At 41.0% G+C, this 16,777-nt stretch overlaps 1 protein-coding gene across 1 annotated transcript in view; it reads left to right on the forward strand.

Moving 5' to 3' along the window:
* The window catches only part of LOC124125359 (pappalysin-1-like), a 46,275-nt gene extending 35,158 nt beyond the window's left edge, over positions 1 to 11,117 (forward strand). Inside the window, exons 13-21 of the mRNA XM_048389714.1 lie at positions 305 to 385; positions 559 to 784; positions 2,380 to 2,623; positions 3,456 to 3,646; positions 4,090 to 4,294; positions 5,693 to 5,852; positions 6,193 to 6,337; positions 6,534 to 6,724; positions 7,631 to 11,117. Of these exons, the coding sequence (XP_048245671.1) occupies positions 305 to 385; positions 559 to 784; positions 2,380 to 2,623; positions 3,456 to 3,646; positions 4,090 to 4,294; positions 5,693 to 5,852; positions 6,193 to 6,337; positions 6,534 to 6,724; positions 7,631 to 7,852 (1,665 nt within the window). The 3' untranslated portion in view covers positions 7,853 to 11,117. The remainder of the gene's footprint in view (positions 1 to 304; positions 386 to 558; positions 785 to 2,379; positions 2,624 to 3,455; positions 3,647 to 4,089; positions 4,295 to 5,692; positions 5,853 to 6,192; positions 6,338 to 6,533; positions 6,725 to 7,630) is intronic.
* Positions 11,118 to 16,777: the final 5,660 nt, after the last annotated feature.

Here is a 16,777-nt window from a genome sequence, read left to right on the forward strand (position 1 = left end):
CCCATGCTTGTCATAAGAGGCGACCAACGGAATCGCGTGGTCAGGTTCAATAACTTGGTTGATGCATGTCATCGAATCCCAATTGCGAAGATCGGTGCTCATGATGTCAATCACTGGATTGTCTGTTCCAAACTCGAGTGTTTACAGACCACCGTCATATAGCTGGAATATTACTGAGTGCCACGTTAAACAGCAGACAGACAAACAAAACACGTTCAAACACAAGTGGACAGGTCACTGTTTTATAGATTATATTTTGACGATTAATCTGAGCCCCATCTACACACTAAACTTGTGTTTTCAGGCATGTGGGATGGACGTTGAACCGAGCCATGCCTGGTTTCCCTGTGGAAGTCACTCCTACAATGGAAACTTTTGGATCGAGGTACAGCCACCCAATGTTCACTTCATATGTAGACGTACCCTATTTTACACATATAATAGTTTAGGTTATCTCCTTCGGGTAATGATATTGAAACCAATATGTTACTTTTGTCGTACGTTTTGATAAATAACTGTGGAAAAATTCATTATCTGTAACATGTGCTTGTTATTCAGCTATATTTCTTGGAACCAGTCGTGGCTACTGAGGTTTTAGTGTACATCGGCTCTGATGGCAGGTCGGAACACGACCCTACTTCAAAGAATGTGACAGTTGAGCTGATCAAGTCCAACAATGATTCAATTCCCCTCTCGTCACGGGCGACAACTCTTGATTGTTCCAAACCTATTACCAGCATACCCGTGACACATGACCTGTCTCGGCCATTCTTTCACACGACAGGTAACTGGGTTCTATAGTCTCACATTTTGACATGTCCAAATACATAGTACAATATACAGGTATAGATATTGTCTAGTACATTGTTCTGTATATTGTATTACATAACGACTAACAAACCGTGAACTTCACATCATAACAGCTTAGTATACAGTTCACAATACAATTGATTATATCTACTTGTAAATGCAAGGATAGCTCTACCAAGGAAAACACATGTAGTTCAGCTTCCTACAAAGTCTTTATTCAAGACGTGCTTGTGACAGCAATAATGACCTGTTAGGTCAACTATGTTGTGCGTGGCACCTTGGGTACGTTAGTGTTGAAGTGTTATCGTCGAGTGATCTTACAGTTCTGTAATATGTTATTTTGGTCATATCAATGAAATAACGTGCTTTTACAGGTTCACTTGTCACGTGTATTAAAACAAAAAACAAATTCCGGTAACTTACAGTTTAGACTGAGGATCAACACGTTTGTCACTCGTTTGTCTTAAGGTAATTCCTTTCTTGTTGCAAAAGTAAATTTATATCTAAACTTATGTAAGATGTTGGAAAAGTATGCCATTATGTAATGTCTGCACAATTTTCATGTGTGACATTGCGTTCCATGAGCAGGTAGTTGGGAAGACGTGTTTATATCTGTTAATATTTAAGCATCGTAAAGACATTGAAGGGTATTGGGATAGTGACTTGGGAAGTTTGGACAACTTTGACAACTCTCACCATTACTAATTTACAATTATTTATTCATATTATGATGATTATTATTATATTACTATTGTCTTGCCTTTCATGCCCAATGGAATTTGTTTCGGTTGATAAACGAGTCGCTTAAAAGAAAAGGAAGTACTTCAAATAACCTGATCTCCGAGATACTGCATTTGAAGCAAGTGCTGTCTAACTGCTCCATGAGGAGAATACATGTCTGATAACAGTCAATATTTACAATACTTGAAATCAAAGATAAGGTCAGGCGAGTTGACTGACTGTAAAAGTCCTGTTTCCAGCCTTGCCGAATTAGACTGGAATTTCATGGCTCCATTGTAGCGCCACCAGTGGCTATTTCGAGTTATTTCCCTTCTATGTCCCTATTGACCAACCAGATTCCACTACTCATATCACATGCATTTGCTTTAAACAAAAGAGCGCGCCCAGTCAAGACGATCTGATCGATAATCAAAATCTTTATTGCAATAAAACGGGCCTCAAGTGCATCAAATCACTTGATCACCTTGATTAAAAACGTGAAAAGACTTGGAAAAGTCTCACCAAATTGGCCTTAATCTCATGTCTCTGTTTATAAAATGAGCAGTGTTGGACTTTGTTGAAAAGACGGAAACATATGATGTCATTTGAAAAATCTTGGACTTTAAGAATCTTGGTTTTATTGTTTTGTTAACAAGATGGTCTGCTCTTTCACCGAATGGGGCTGCTCTCAGTTATCATTAGGTAGATCTGGTTCACCCCGGTTATATGTTTCTAGGTTTTTCCTTGCTATTTTGGCATCTGTGTTATTGTAAACATCAATCGTCACTTCACAACACCAGTGTCCCCTAATCTTTAGTCACGTGTGTTCAAGGGTGATGTTTTTTGCAGGTATTCGGCTGAGTTTTAACTACTACAGAAACAGTTTCCGTGCTGTGAAGCTTCGATCGTCCCGACTCTTGGACCCGGTAACGATAGCAACATGTGGCCGGCAGGAGGTGTACAGTCCGCGATCTCTCAGCTGCATCACACAGAACTGTTCCACCACGTGCCCCCGCTTCCTTCTGCAACATGCTCTGCCGCAGTGCTCCGGCAACACCGAGGGACACACCTGTACTGTACACTGCATGGAGGGGTCAGTCAATAGGGACACTGGGGCTTTCCTCTGAAACAATGTTGTGATCTGGTATTGAGTTAGGCGTAACGCTGCTTTGAACAGTATTTCAGTTATTTCACAGCGCGTCATCTTCATGCATGGAGCCCAATGTTGTGCATGTCTCAGACGTTTACCACTGTGGTGAAACAAACGAGTACTGATAGGGTGATGACATTCCAGGAATCAATGTAGGACGAATCTGGAATTCGAACTCTCACTCTAACACGAAGGTGTGTATGTGAACATAGCTCATGTATTGCATTGTATGTGTGAAATTCACTGGTTCTTGTTTTTTAAAAAAGGGCACAGAACTTACCAGCATTTACATGCACTAGCACGTGCCAGATCCTTAACATGGAACGCTCCCGTGAAGATCCGGGGTAGAATAGGTCTTCAGCAACCCATGCTTGCCGTAAAAAGGCGACTAACTGGATAGGGTAGTCAGGCTCGCTGACATGTTTGATGCATGTCATCGTATCCCGATCGCGTGGATCGATGCTCATGATGTCAATCACTTGATTGTCTGGTCCAGATTCGATTATTTACAGACCGTCGTCATATAGCTGGAATATTGCTGAGTGCGGCCTTAAACAACAAACAAACAAAAAACCATAGGAACGCACACCTCTGCTGTATATTCAGCTGATGATTCTAGGAAATGAACAGCTGATTCATGATGTATTCATGTGGACAGTAGATAAGTAACGAACATTACGTTTTTTATTATGTGTAACAAACACAGTGTAATGATTTATAGGAGATTGTGGAGATGGGATAGTGTATATATATTCGACAATGTTCTGACGGAAAGGTACCGCCTGGAGGGTGACACTGACCGCGCGCTGTGTGCCAGTGGGAAGTGGGTGAGCGCAGCACCTATGGCCTGTGTACCTGTAGACTGTGGGATACCTGCGGTTCCATTTGCATCATCCGCCTGTCCGTTTGGAACAACACACGGCAACAACTGTACATTCAAGTGCAACCCACCTGCTCGACAGCAAGGTAGGAACAGGGACGAAACCAGAAGATTGGAATGGCTTCCTCCCTGACAGGAAGTGTGTCCTGCGCTCAGTCCCTCCATTTTAATCGGGATTACACACATTTTTGGGGTTTTGGTGAAGTCGCTCCTGCAATTTGCTTTTGCTTTGTCATGGGTAACATCCTTATCTCACCTACTCGTTATTTCATACCACCAGGTTGAAAGTAAACCAGTTGTAGAAATGATGAAAGTCATTATTGGAAATAATATATCCGAATAAAAGGCCTGCTTGTACTGATTGTGTGGAAGATGAATGACCCGAGGTTATGATATAAGGTAAAGAGGTTCTCCGCAATAAAGAAACATTGTTGTAAAAATTGGTAGCAGGGGATTATCGAAATTCCATCTGAAGAATAATCTGTTCACTTTTGGACTAAAGATTTCATTATAGTTTTTGTTGTTATAGGTTATGACAACACCATACGTTGTGAGACTGACGGGTTGTGGTCGGCCCCCACGTCCACGTGCCATATACGTTGTTACCCTCCTCTGCAGATCCCACACGCCAAACTCATCACCAGGCAGTGTAAGCGAGGGCGTAAACCACTCTCAACAACTTGTAAATTTAAATGCAAGAAAGGATTTTACGTGGAGAAACAGAAATTCAACAGGTGAGTGACATCATGTGTTGTCTCTGATAATGCGGCCAACGATTCCAAACATAAAGCCCAACAAGTTGAATTGGTTACTTAAATAGTGACATGCAGATTGCATAGCGCAAGACTCCACAACACGAAGGGGAATGCCCAAAGTGCTGGACAAGGTATTGCCCTGGTTAACGGATCATTTGGTATTCATAGTCTTTCGCATCTCCAATATATATGAATTCCACTATCATGGCGCAGGACCACACTGCTACAACTGATGCCAGGGTAATAGAATCCCCAGTAGACCAGTGCCATGTAGCCAGCCGCTCGGTACTTCCCGTACATAATGTACATTGCACTTTCCGAAGCGCCCAGAGCAACTGAGGCGGGTTCTCTATACTGATGGGTAAGGACCGAACCTAACAATAAAACCACTGACAACTTTAAATGTAAGCGTTACCATTTTGCCAGGAGAACACGACATTTTAGTTTTATTCTACTTCTGAAAATCTAGAAAAAAGGAAGAAATGATTCACTGATTTCGTTGCGTATTGTTTGGTGCGTGTGCGTGCACGTGAACGTGAGTACGTTTGAACGTAGAATATGCACCTTAATTAGCATGGTTCGAAAAGTATAAACATGAGTCTCTGACAAGGACGAGGTATGATGACTGCATGTTTTTGACCACTGCAATCTCATTAAAATCAGATCTTAGTTCTCGCTACTGCTAAACAAAGATCGGAGGACATCCCATTACGGGTCACGTCAGACCGACCTTTCAAATTGGCGTCTACGCTTCGCAATATATTTTGACATATTCTCGATTACAAATTTGAAACCTAAACAAAAGAACATTCTGGAATGGCTAATAGATGGTCTAGATTGTATGGATTAAGTTGTTAAACCCGTAACTATCGTTAGGAATACCCCGTGTTAAAGTGTTCGAGGTTGTATGATTAGAAATCACATTCCGACTGTCACTTTCATGATCTGGTAAGCGATGCTCTGATTGGTCGGATGAAAGGTCGTTCTGACGTGACCCCTAATGGGATGTCTTCAGATCCTTGTTTAGCGGTAGCGAGAACTAACGTAGGATTTGAATGAGATTGGGACCACTGAAAATTGCGATTATTTTCTAAAACAAATGACATATTTAACTTAAGGTTATCAGACATGTCCAATATATTGACTGTCATTTTTGGACGTATAATATGATCAACAACAAAAGTATTACTCGCTCGTGTTACATTGACATCTCCCTCTTGTATGTGCCTGTATATATATATATATATATATTGTTGTGCAAGCTTTCAGTTTTCTTGTGTGCAGTACACAACCTAGTGTGCATGGTTCCACTGTGCATGTATGCCTGTGTGTGTGCCCGCCTGTGTGTAAACTGCTGCGCATGGATTCTGGTTCCAGACGAAGCTATCAGCTGACCTGTGGGGACAACGGAGAATGGAATGGACCCCGTTGTGTGAGGATACAGTGCCCTTCCTTACCGGTAGCCCTAGCTGGTCTCTTTAAGTGCAGTAACAAAGCTCGGAGCCGTTGTGTTCTCAGATGTAAAGACAACAGCCAGGTAAAAGAATATTACACTGTCTGTAAAAACCTCATCTGGTAACCGTTTTTGTAAAGGGGCTTGCGGATACTTCAGATACTATTGATTATGTTATGCATTTTTATTTACGACATATTATTCGCATAAACCCGATGTTTTCGTCTGGGATCCATGGGGATTCCGGACGAACCGACTCCCTATTAAGGAATGCTCAATGCTGACAAACACAGATTTACCTGGCCCGGGTTTCATTATTTAAAACCACTGTGGTGTAGCTGGAATACTGCTTACTGCGGCATAATACAACATTCACTGTTGCCCTTAGATGTCATAGAGAAGCATCAAACTGTCTTGTTTCTAGCCCAAACAGAAAATCATATGCAAGTCTAACGGTATGTGGTCTGGTGAGTTCAAGCCCTGTCGTTCACATCTTGCTGCCAAATGCGAGCCACCATCGCACCTCCAAGATCAAGTCATCGACTGCCCTCATGGGAACTATGCCTTTGGTAGGACTACTGTGGATTTGTAATGTTTAACTGCTGCGAAAACGTTGCGATAACGCAGAAGTGTATTTACAGAAACGATTACTACTTTCCTTCTCAAAGTTAAGTCATTTCAGTAATTACTCATTTTAGGGAATCAAAATTATGTATGAACAGGAGCTAGACACGGCAAAAGTGTTCTTCTTGTGTGTTCTTCCAGGCACAACTTGCGGGGTGAGATGCCGATTTTCTATCCACGAAGCTGTGTACATGGGAAGGACGACTCGACGGAAGAAACGTGTTCTCAATGGGCCAACAACAGGCCAAATCATCACAAATTTCACATGTACAGGATCTTCTCACTGGTTCCCGAACCCGAGACACGTTAAATGTGTGGAGAAGTGCAGCGTTGTAAGTGTCCAATACCGTGTGATATATCATTACAGCCGGCACGCAGAGGATGTTGCATAATTTCACATAAAGTAACGTGAATATTATTTTCATAGGTGAAGGTTACATACATGTACAACAAACAGATAATTATGATTTGTTTGTTTGTTTCTTGTTCAACGCTGCCTTAAAAATATTCCACTTATATGACGCTGGTCTGTAAATATTCGCATCTGGACCAGACAATCCAGTGATGGACGTCATGAACATCGATCTACGCATTTCGGATACGATGACATGCATCAACCAAGTCAGCGAGCCTGACCCTCCGATTCCGTTAGTCGCATCTTTATTTACTTCAGTTTTGATTTTGGAATGAAGATTATCAACTTTGATGAACATTAAAATGTCCACATAAGCCAGAATGCATGTTAAGAAAATGAGCATTGTTAAAGTGCGTATGCCAAATCAAGGATCATATTTAAAAAGTCAGTAGAGTTTAGGCAAAGATTGTAAAAATGGCTTCAAATGAGTTTTCAATAGGGTTGCCATACCAGCTTGTGACATAAACTCTCCTGATTTTGGTGTTTGAGATTGACCAAGTCCTTCAATTACTCATGTATTGTTGGTGTATGGTGGGTACAGTTTGTCCACTATGTAAGATATTGTTGTTAATCCTATGGTGTGTCATTAGGATTTACATTTTCGCCCTTGTTGTACATGAAACTGAAGTTGGTTGAAATTGTTATTGTTGACACTTGAGACTATGCAAATAAAGTTCCTTCCAGTTGCATGCAGGGCAAAAAGGCTATGTCAAAACAGGTCTTCACTGTTGTATAGCAATACACATTGACCGATGATATAAATTAACCATAACTATATATTGTGTTTGTGACATTAAACAGTTACTCTAGTTTCTTTGACTAGGCGTCTATGTCTGATGGATGGTGTGACGGCCGTGACAACCGGGAACACTGCAACTGGGACGGCGGTGACTGTTGTCGCTCCACAGTTGGTGGCCAAGTCATGCCATTTGCCAAAACATGTACCTCGGAGTGTGCATGTAAAGACCCCAAAGCCAAAGAAAATGTTGCCAAAAGAAAGAAAGGGCGAAAGAAGAAAACGGGAGACGGGTCTTCAGTACACTAATTTCTACAGTTATTTAGTTCTAACGACATCACTGCCTTCTGTTGGCTCTTGGGGAAGATTGCGATTTAATCATGTCAGATGAAAACATCACATGTTTAACCAAACAATTGGTTTGTGTTGCACTTGATAGTCTAGAAGCCACCAGAAAGATCATTATTTGATTTTCCGTTATGGTAAAGTTTGGTTTTGTCTTCAAAATAGTCACCAAAGTCATGAACTGGCCGAACTCTAATCTTGATTGTCCTATTACATTCCCAGATGATATGTTGAGACGTTGTTTGTAGATAGTGGCATGAGGGTTAGTTAAGCAGCTAGTTTCACAAACTGTTACTGTGAAAGTCGTGGTATTGTGTTGACAGGGACAGTCTTACTTCAGTTCGGTCCTGTAGACTGCTCAATCATTGACATTTACATCGGGATAGAGAACCATCAGAACAATGGAAGTTAGAACATTTGTCCGTCCAAAGTAAGGAGATCTTTGTAAAATGAGAGTGTCGAGGATCCGTGGCATTGTTTTATGTAACAATTGTATTGGGCATATGCTATGAACGAACATGAGAGTTTCCGTTTGAAGGAGAATGTAGTTCTCTGCATGTTGTTTGCATTCGTGAGAAGTCTAAAGTTAGTGTTAGTCCTACGAGTACCCACGCGATCATATCGCGTCTTTTAACAATACCTGGTTTTAGTTTGATGGGGAAACAATTCACGGTTTCCAGGATAATTGAATATTGGAATAGGCGCACTAAGTTATTGTTACTTCGTTTTCAGTGTGGAACTGTTTAAATCTAGCACTGTCAATTCAGAAAGGATTCCGATCACGGGCCATATCGCGTTGTGCGGAGTCAGGCGTGTTTGCAGGGAGGGATTTATATAGAGTATTTTTCAAAGCACAATTTAAATAGAATGTTGGTTTGAACATTATAGTTTTCCCGGCGATCAATGCGTTCCTCACCAACATTCAACAATATGAAAGTAATTGGTACATAAATTGCGTGAGAATGATTCGGTTAAATGAAGTTGCCGTATGCATGATGTAACCAACGGAAGAAACCAAAGATTTGTGTTTGCGAGTGATTGTTCCTGGCATGCAATCTTTAGTAGTACATTAAGTCAGACACTCGTGATTTTGTGGCATTTGTATTCGCGTGATTGTGTTGGTGTACATGTTGTGAGTTATGCTTCGACTCTGAGCTGTAAGATGCAGCTCACAGTTGCTGGTGATGTACATATATGTGCATAATAACCTTTAACTTATATACAGTCATACCCGACGTTAGCAGCCTAATGTTGTCCCCTTGTTTGAACGAAGTTATTCAGTGTGATTGACTTCGAGACCTACCTCAAGGTAGAAATCGTTTCTGGCGACTATGTGCATATAGGGGATCCCGCCATAGTACTCTTGTGGTCGATCTTATTGGTTTTACACAGCTCTTGTTTACGTGCAAACTCGTACTTTTTGTCGAAGGGCAGAATGTCCCCATCATGAGGAAAGGCCGAAGCAGGTTCTGTTACATTCACTTCTACATGAAGTCCACTATTTTGTTAATTAAACACCAGTGTGTGTCTAAACAAACAAAGGAGAAAGCTTGCGCTCAGTTATCGACCACTGAGGAACAACATAAATGATAATAAAATTATTGATTCTTACGTATATATTTAGAACATTCTGAAAATGTATAAATTGTTTGTGATTACTAAGACATATTACCCTTCAAACAGCCTCAAACCACAGCCTTCTGTTTGAACTTGTATTTCTCCTTTTGCAGGTATTTTGTTCCCCTATTCAAACAATGGGTAGATGTCATTACTCGACATAACCTCAGAACCAAGTTAATTATTAAAGCATTGCGCATTGTCCGTCTGTCTATTCATTTTCAATGCATGGGAATCTAATTTGATCATTTCAATAAATTAGCACACGTATTAGAAAAAAACCACACATTTTGTAAATGGTTGAAAATCTTACTCCCCTCAATCTCATTCAAATCTGATCTTAGTTCTCGCTAGCGCTTAACAGAGATCTGAGGACATCAAAAGGGCACGTCAGAACGACGTTTCATCCGACCAGTCAGAGCGTCGCTTACCAGATGATGAAAATTGACAGTCAGAATTTGTTTTCTGATCATGCAATCTCGAAAAGGTTAACACGGAGTATTCCGAGCGACAGTTACGGGTTGTACGACTGAACCCGTCAAAATCATTGTCTATCTGTTGCTTTAATGGGATCACATTTGGACGGAAGGGACTTTGCATTGCCTGTGGAAAGTACTGCCATACAATCTAGGTGATCTATTGGACATTACAGAATGATATTTTGCTCAGTTTTTAAAGTTTGAATCGAGAGCTTTGTCAAAATATTTTCCAAACGTAGTATGGAATAGAAGTCACCAGTTTGAAACTTGTGCCGTAAAATTCGGTAAAGCTGATTTCTGATTTGATTATTCCTTTTCGTCATTTCATTGGTCGGACAAAGTTCGCGAAAGGTCGTTATGACGTGACCTGTTACGGGATGCTCTCAGATCTTTGTTTACCGGTAGAGAAAGCTAACATCTGATATTGATGAAATTGAAACTCATAATGACTAGTGAGCTGAAACTGTCACTTGGATTTCTCTATTGAAACGAAATGTGCTTTCATCAGTAAAGACATTGTTAATAATATCCTCCTCAGTAGTGACCTGGAGATAAATCTTGTGTCTACAAGGTTTTGATTTCATAGGCATTATCTTTTGCACTTTTATCATCTTTGGCCATGGTTGATTATCTGGCGACAGTAAAACGCTTTACACATCAGAAACTGCTGATCCGCATGTTGTGATTCTTTCCAGTTAATATTATAATAATGAAATCAAACTCACTGCACAGTCAAATAAGTACACTCTTAGATATGGAATACATTTGAATCCCCTCATGACAGTCTCAATTGGTGGCCGTATTTTCTACCGCATATAACTATCAGTTCATGGCGAGCAACAGGGTCTTGCTGCCCTTCAAAGTAGAAAAGGCCATTGTTACTTAAATACAAGTCAAGCTGGTCGACACGAGGAACAATATAATTGTTCGGCCTTATGCTTGTATGAAGTACATTCGTCATCCCTGCGGGAACCTCGTGTTTATGCCAACAACATTTGTCGTTACTTTGTACTTTGATTTGTTCATTGTTTGAATATTGTTATGTCTCTTGTTAGTGTTTTCATATATTATTGTATGTTCCTACCATTTTGTGAATAAAATGAATAAAGATATTTAGTTGTTACTAGCTATCCAGTGCAACGAGGACTTTGTTACAATTCATGATGTGTAGCCCAGACGGGGTGTGGAATGCTCTATATACAAACGTACATATTATTGTTCGTAGAAATTGTAGTGGAGGTGTTATTGTGTCGTTCTACACTGGGTACATATACACACAAAGGAGGAATAACATGCTTTACATACATTAAGTCCGAACAGAAGACGACCATCTCCATGGTCTGGTGGTAGAGCGTCTGCCCGGAGAGCGGAAGGTCCGGGGTTCGATCCCCGGCCGCGTTATACCAAAATACGTTAAAAGATGGTACTTATTGTAAGCCTGCCTGGCGCTCGGCATTAAGGGGCTTAAATAAGGACTGGCCGGCTCGGAATCAATATACTGTGTCCGAGTGGGGTATTCATGTTAAACTGCGGCATGGTATCTCTTGCACTATGAATTTCTTTTTTTTTTATAGAACAAAGAAAATGGGCTGATAATGCTTCGAATTCGTTGAGCTTGTTCGCAGTTTACATGAAAGTGTTGAACAGGGTCGATCGTTTCTGTGTACCAATGACAATTACATTTCACGTTGGTTCGTTGGTAGATTTATAGGGCAACTTGGCGTAGGTCTACTTGCGCCCAACACATCAAGTGGTTTATATGAACTGTGTAATTGAGCAGCCCCCACAACGACACGACGTGTGGATCATTGCTCATGATATCAATCACTGGAATGTTTACAGGCCGTTTTTGGCGAGATTTTCTAAACATCGTGTTTGCGCTAAACAATCGTCGAAACTTAAATATGTGACACCTTGGAGCACATCGCAAGAGAAAGGGTGTTTTAAGTCAGAGCTATATTCCAACATGGCCTCCGACATTTCAAGCAAAAATGGAGACACACTCTGAAATTAAATTTCGGAAGTTGCTCAACTGGTATATTAACGTTCTGAAGGTTTGTTGCTGGACATCGATCTAGACACTGGCTGTAAGTCCTGTGCCACAGATCTATTTATGTCTAGACCACTTATTGTTCCGCCACACTTTGGGTGTCAATGTAGATTGCCTCCTTGATGTCTTTTTTCAGTGTCTGCCCAGGATGTTTCAATACTTGTTTGGAAATGTCATTGTTTGAAAAGTCAACATCGTTTAATACTTCAGAAGTAAAATGTTGCTCACGGAAAACATTCTGACCATTTTCACATTTCCATCTTGGAACGTCCAGATAAATATCAAACTCTTGGAACAGAACCTAGTCACATTGTTGTTTAACGCCGCACTCAGCAATATTCCAGCTATATGACGGCGGTCTGTAAATAATCGAATCTGGACCAGACAATCCCGTGACTGACATAATGAGCATCGATCCAAGCAATTGGGATACGATGACATGCATCAACCAAGTGAGCGAGCTAGCCCACCCGATCCAGTTACGACAAGCATAGTCGCCTTTTAGGGCAAGAATAGGTTGCTGAAGACCTATTCTACCAAGGATCTTCACATTTAGAATAGAATGATGAGGATAATCTGTCGAAATCCATTCTGGTGAGTTTAAATTAATTTAAAATGTTCAGGTCTGATTTGCTTAAAATATTTTCGACAATTGTACCATCGTAGTCTGGTTTTATTAATTACTGTGACTTACAATCGCCATATAATCGTTGTACAACACTGTGATTGATCTAGTTTTGTTGAAGTAAACCTAAACTCACCAACTTTTGCTCCTTGACAGACAAATCAGACTTTGGAAAAATAGAACTGCCCTCTCTTCTTTCTTTTCGGGGGAAACTGAAGTGGTCTTGTATTAAAAACATTGCTCCAAGGCGATAGAAAAGTTTTTTGAAATCATAACTCTGGCAGCTTGGATATTTTTAAATATGTCTTTCAGATTATCGCCTGAGTTACTTGACTCTGAGCATTCCAGTGCAGTATACAGTCATGCCCCGCTTATACGGACTTCAGATATCCGGAAACCTCGGTTCCCGGACGATTTTCATTCAAAACGAAATAATTACTATATAAATTTACCCGTATATACGGAACCGGATGGTCATTTTCATACACAAAACACTGAAATGCACACAAAATTGTAAATCACTTTGTAATAAGGAAAACAAGAGTTTTATCCATTATTCTATTTCATCATGCAAACTATTCAAGATATCTGTTAAGCCACCAAAAGAGGGATGGGTGGTATCAGCTGCCACAGGTGCCAGCAATGATCTCGAACGAAAACGTCATAGATATTTGGGGGGAGTTTCTGGAATTATAGTAGGTTTAACCAGTGATAAAGCAGCTCTTGGAACTGCTAAAGTGTTTGTACTCTACAGGTACACGAACAAACAGGTACATCAGGTGGAACATCAGATCGTACATCGGGTTGTCTGGGAGTATGTGTAGAACGTATCTCCAGAAGGGCCTTTCTGGGTGAAGGTTAAACAATACTGCTGCTTGATACAGCAGACGCGTGAGCGGCAGCAGATCTTGACAAGCTGGTGATTTTGGCATTCAATACCCATTTCTTGCTCGGACTCGTTGAGCCCACACTGCTTCCTTGTACTTATCACAGCCTCGGTAAACAACAGTGGTTGCCTGCACAGTTTCGACACTTTGAAACACAATTGGCCTTACAATGTTCCATCTTATGGTCCCCGCTATATATTGTACACTCCGGAATGTTAATTTTGCACTGAGATAACAGGTGACCAAAACGCGTTGCCAACTGAAACATTATCGCTAAAGACGGACACGAATTGATTGTAATTCATCAACCATCTACTGAGGTTTGGCAAATTTCAACAAAACAGGGGTAGTGACTTCTTGTTCCTCTTAATAAACGCTTGGCATGTATAACCTTTTGACCTCAAAGCTGTTCAACAATTTCATTTACCTCAACGTCACAGTCAATGTTATATGTCAGCCTTTTGCTCTGATTCCGACTTGTCGGGACACAAACCTTGACACTGATGTCATCCTTCCATTTATTGCCACCTTCCATTTGATCAAACAAATCACAAGATCACCTTTTTCAGTGTTTTCACATCAACAATACTTTTTTCTGAACACCACGAACTGAAGATATAGCCTTCATCTCTGGTCAACTATCGAACATAAAATACAAATATAATGGTGAGAACATTTGTGGTCTTTTCACTTTGTTTTATACTGGTATAATCGTTTTCTTATTACCGTTGTGATGTATGTTTTCTCGAAATGCATCATCAGTAGACGTGTCTTCAAATCCAAATGAATTTAAAATATCTTCATTATCAGTATCCATATTGAAGCGATCTTGAGATTTACAACCGAGACGAGCTCACCAAAACACAGCCAACGAAAGCTGGTAACTGGTAGCCCATGTTATATTAAAACAGTGAAAATGGGGCAATTGCTAATGCTGACAGTAATATAAAGATATCTAGGTGATATCATAAAAATATAACTGCCCCCATTCCGTAGAAGAGCGTCTGCCCGGAGAGATGGCTATACCTTGTCCTGTGTCTGAGTTGGGCATCCATGGAAAACTGCGACATGACATGTCAGTGGTTTAGCACTACAAGACCGGCTTAAGTCCGGACTACAAGCAGCCACATACACGTGCATCCACTTCGCAATATAAGTGCAATGATCTTAAATGCGACGTTAAAGTCTGTTTCGTGTCTGTTGGCAGCAAGATACTCACATACGTGACTTTTGAATGTGAACAGGTGCTCCTAAGAAAATATTTTGTTTAATCATAAATAACGCTTACGCAATGCCACGGCTTGCTGAAAATCAACCTGTCTACGCGTCGTGGGTATGCAGGAATGGCACAAAACGAAGTTGGCAGACATTTTAATGTTCATCGAAACAATATAATATCTTTGAGGACGTTATCTATAGCAGGGCAACAATGATGACTCGTCCAAGTGTGACGTCACGTCAACAAGACAACCATATTCGGTTGGTGCATCTACGGAATCGACACCAAATTGCCACATTAACAGTTCGGGCAATTCCTAGGTTGATACCAATAAGTGGCAGAACCGTACCCGACATGTTTAGGGAGCACAAGTCGCCGAGGTCCAACGATACGTCCAATTTGGATTCCACGCCATATAAGTGGCATAGCAGTGCACGGCCTCGTTATTAAACATCAACACTTCCTGCACGTTCAGTACCCGTGTGTAAACATATACACCACAAAAGGGATAGTAATGTTGTAGAGTGCTGAAGCCCGACACGTAAAACCAGAGATAAAAATGATATGAAAACGCTCTGGGACTGTGTCCTCCCAACCATGCAACAGACCCTTCTACTGGGGAGTTGATAGCAGTGAACAACATTACCTACACCCAGGTGTACAAAGTGAGATGGGGTGAAATGGGTTTTAACGTCGCGTCCAAGGTTATTGCACTTACATAGCGACGTGCATACACGTGCGTGTGTGTGTGTGTGTGCGTGCGTGCGTGCGTGCGTGCGTGTGTGTGTGTGTGTGTGTGTGTCTGCTTGTACTAGGACGGACTAATGCCGATTTTATAGTGCTAGCCCACTGAGATACTATGCCACAGTTTATCATGAATAACCCACTCAGACACAGTATACTGACTCAGCTCCATAGTGCCGACCGCGAGACAGGGTAACAAAAAGTATTATCCATTAACGACCTTCCGCTCTCCGGGCGGACGCTCTACCGCTAGACCACGGAGGCGGTCCCATGAGTACAGCATGTACGCGATATAATGTAATATCATAAGATGAAAGCCTCAGTCCTTGTGAAACCAAACGTATGTATAAAACTGCCAGAACTATAACGACTCTTCGTGCACTATATACGGCTGTACTGCAGATGTATAACATATATACGTATTGCAATTCAAACAGAAAACAACAGCCTTGCCACTCATTATCTCCAAGCATATAATATGTACAATGCAAATGTCATCAGGCCATCAGTGCCACCGTCACCAGTAAGAGCAAAGATATAGCTACTCCTATCATTTAAACGCTTCCTCCCACAATCCATATTGATGGGCAAATCTGATAAGATAAACAAATGTGATTTTTTGTCAAACATGATATTACCAATAAGATAAAAAAAACAACACTTTACACTGTATGAGTGAACTGCCATGTCGACAAATAAGTGAGGGGGGGGGGGGGGGGGGGGGGAGGCTGAAATTACGCTCCCTTTTTAGAGCACAGTAGTTAATCTCAAAAGCACGTTACAATTCACTCTACACAGACAGAATGTCGGCCACAGACGAAAACCGACAGAACACGTCCCTAGCTCATAAAATAGTGCTAAGTTGAAGTACAGAAAACTATGTATAGGATCTTTTTTACAAACATCATTATTCTTTTTAAATGTTGATTATGCGTACCAAATACGAATTTATATGCAGCCTGCGTACGACACTGCTGAGTCCCGAACGAATATCCTCAAAATAGACCCCCGAATCCCCCCGTATCAAAAGCAGGTTACAGCGATAGAAGCAAACAGTTTAAGGATAACAGTCCTTATAATGATAACATACAGAAAAACCTTTAAAAAAGGGCAATTTTTCTACTAGCCCTTAGATAGCATACCGTAATTATTGTGCAGTTTGGCAAGGGCTATAGGACTAGTGCCGATGTCTAACGCTGGGTTGGCAGTCTCATATCTCCCAAATTAATATCGTTTTGCGCTGTGTCAAGGTAGAGTTACCTCCCTTT

The sequence above is a fragment of the Haliotis rufescens genome, unplaced genomic scaffold, assembly GCF_023055435.1.
Source record: "Haliotis rufescens isolate VD_foot unplaced genomic scaffold, xgHalRufe1.0.p SCAF_8, whole genome shotgun sequence".
Taxonomy (NCBI): domain Eukaryota; kingdom Metazoa; phylum Mollusca; class Gastropoda; order Lepetellida; family Haliotidae; genus Haliotis; species Haliotis rufescens.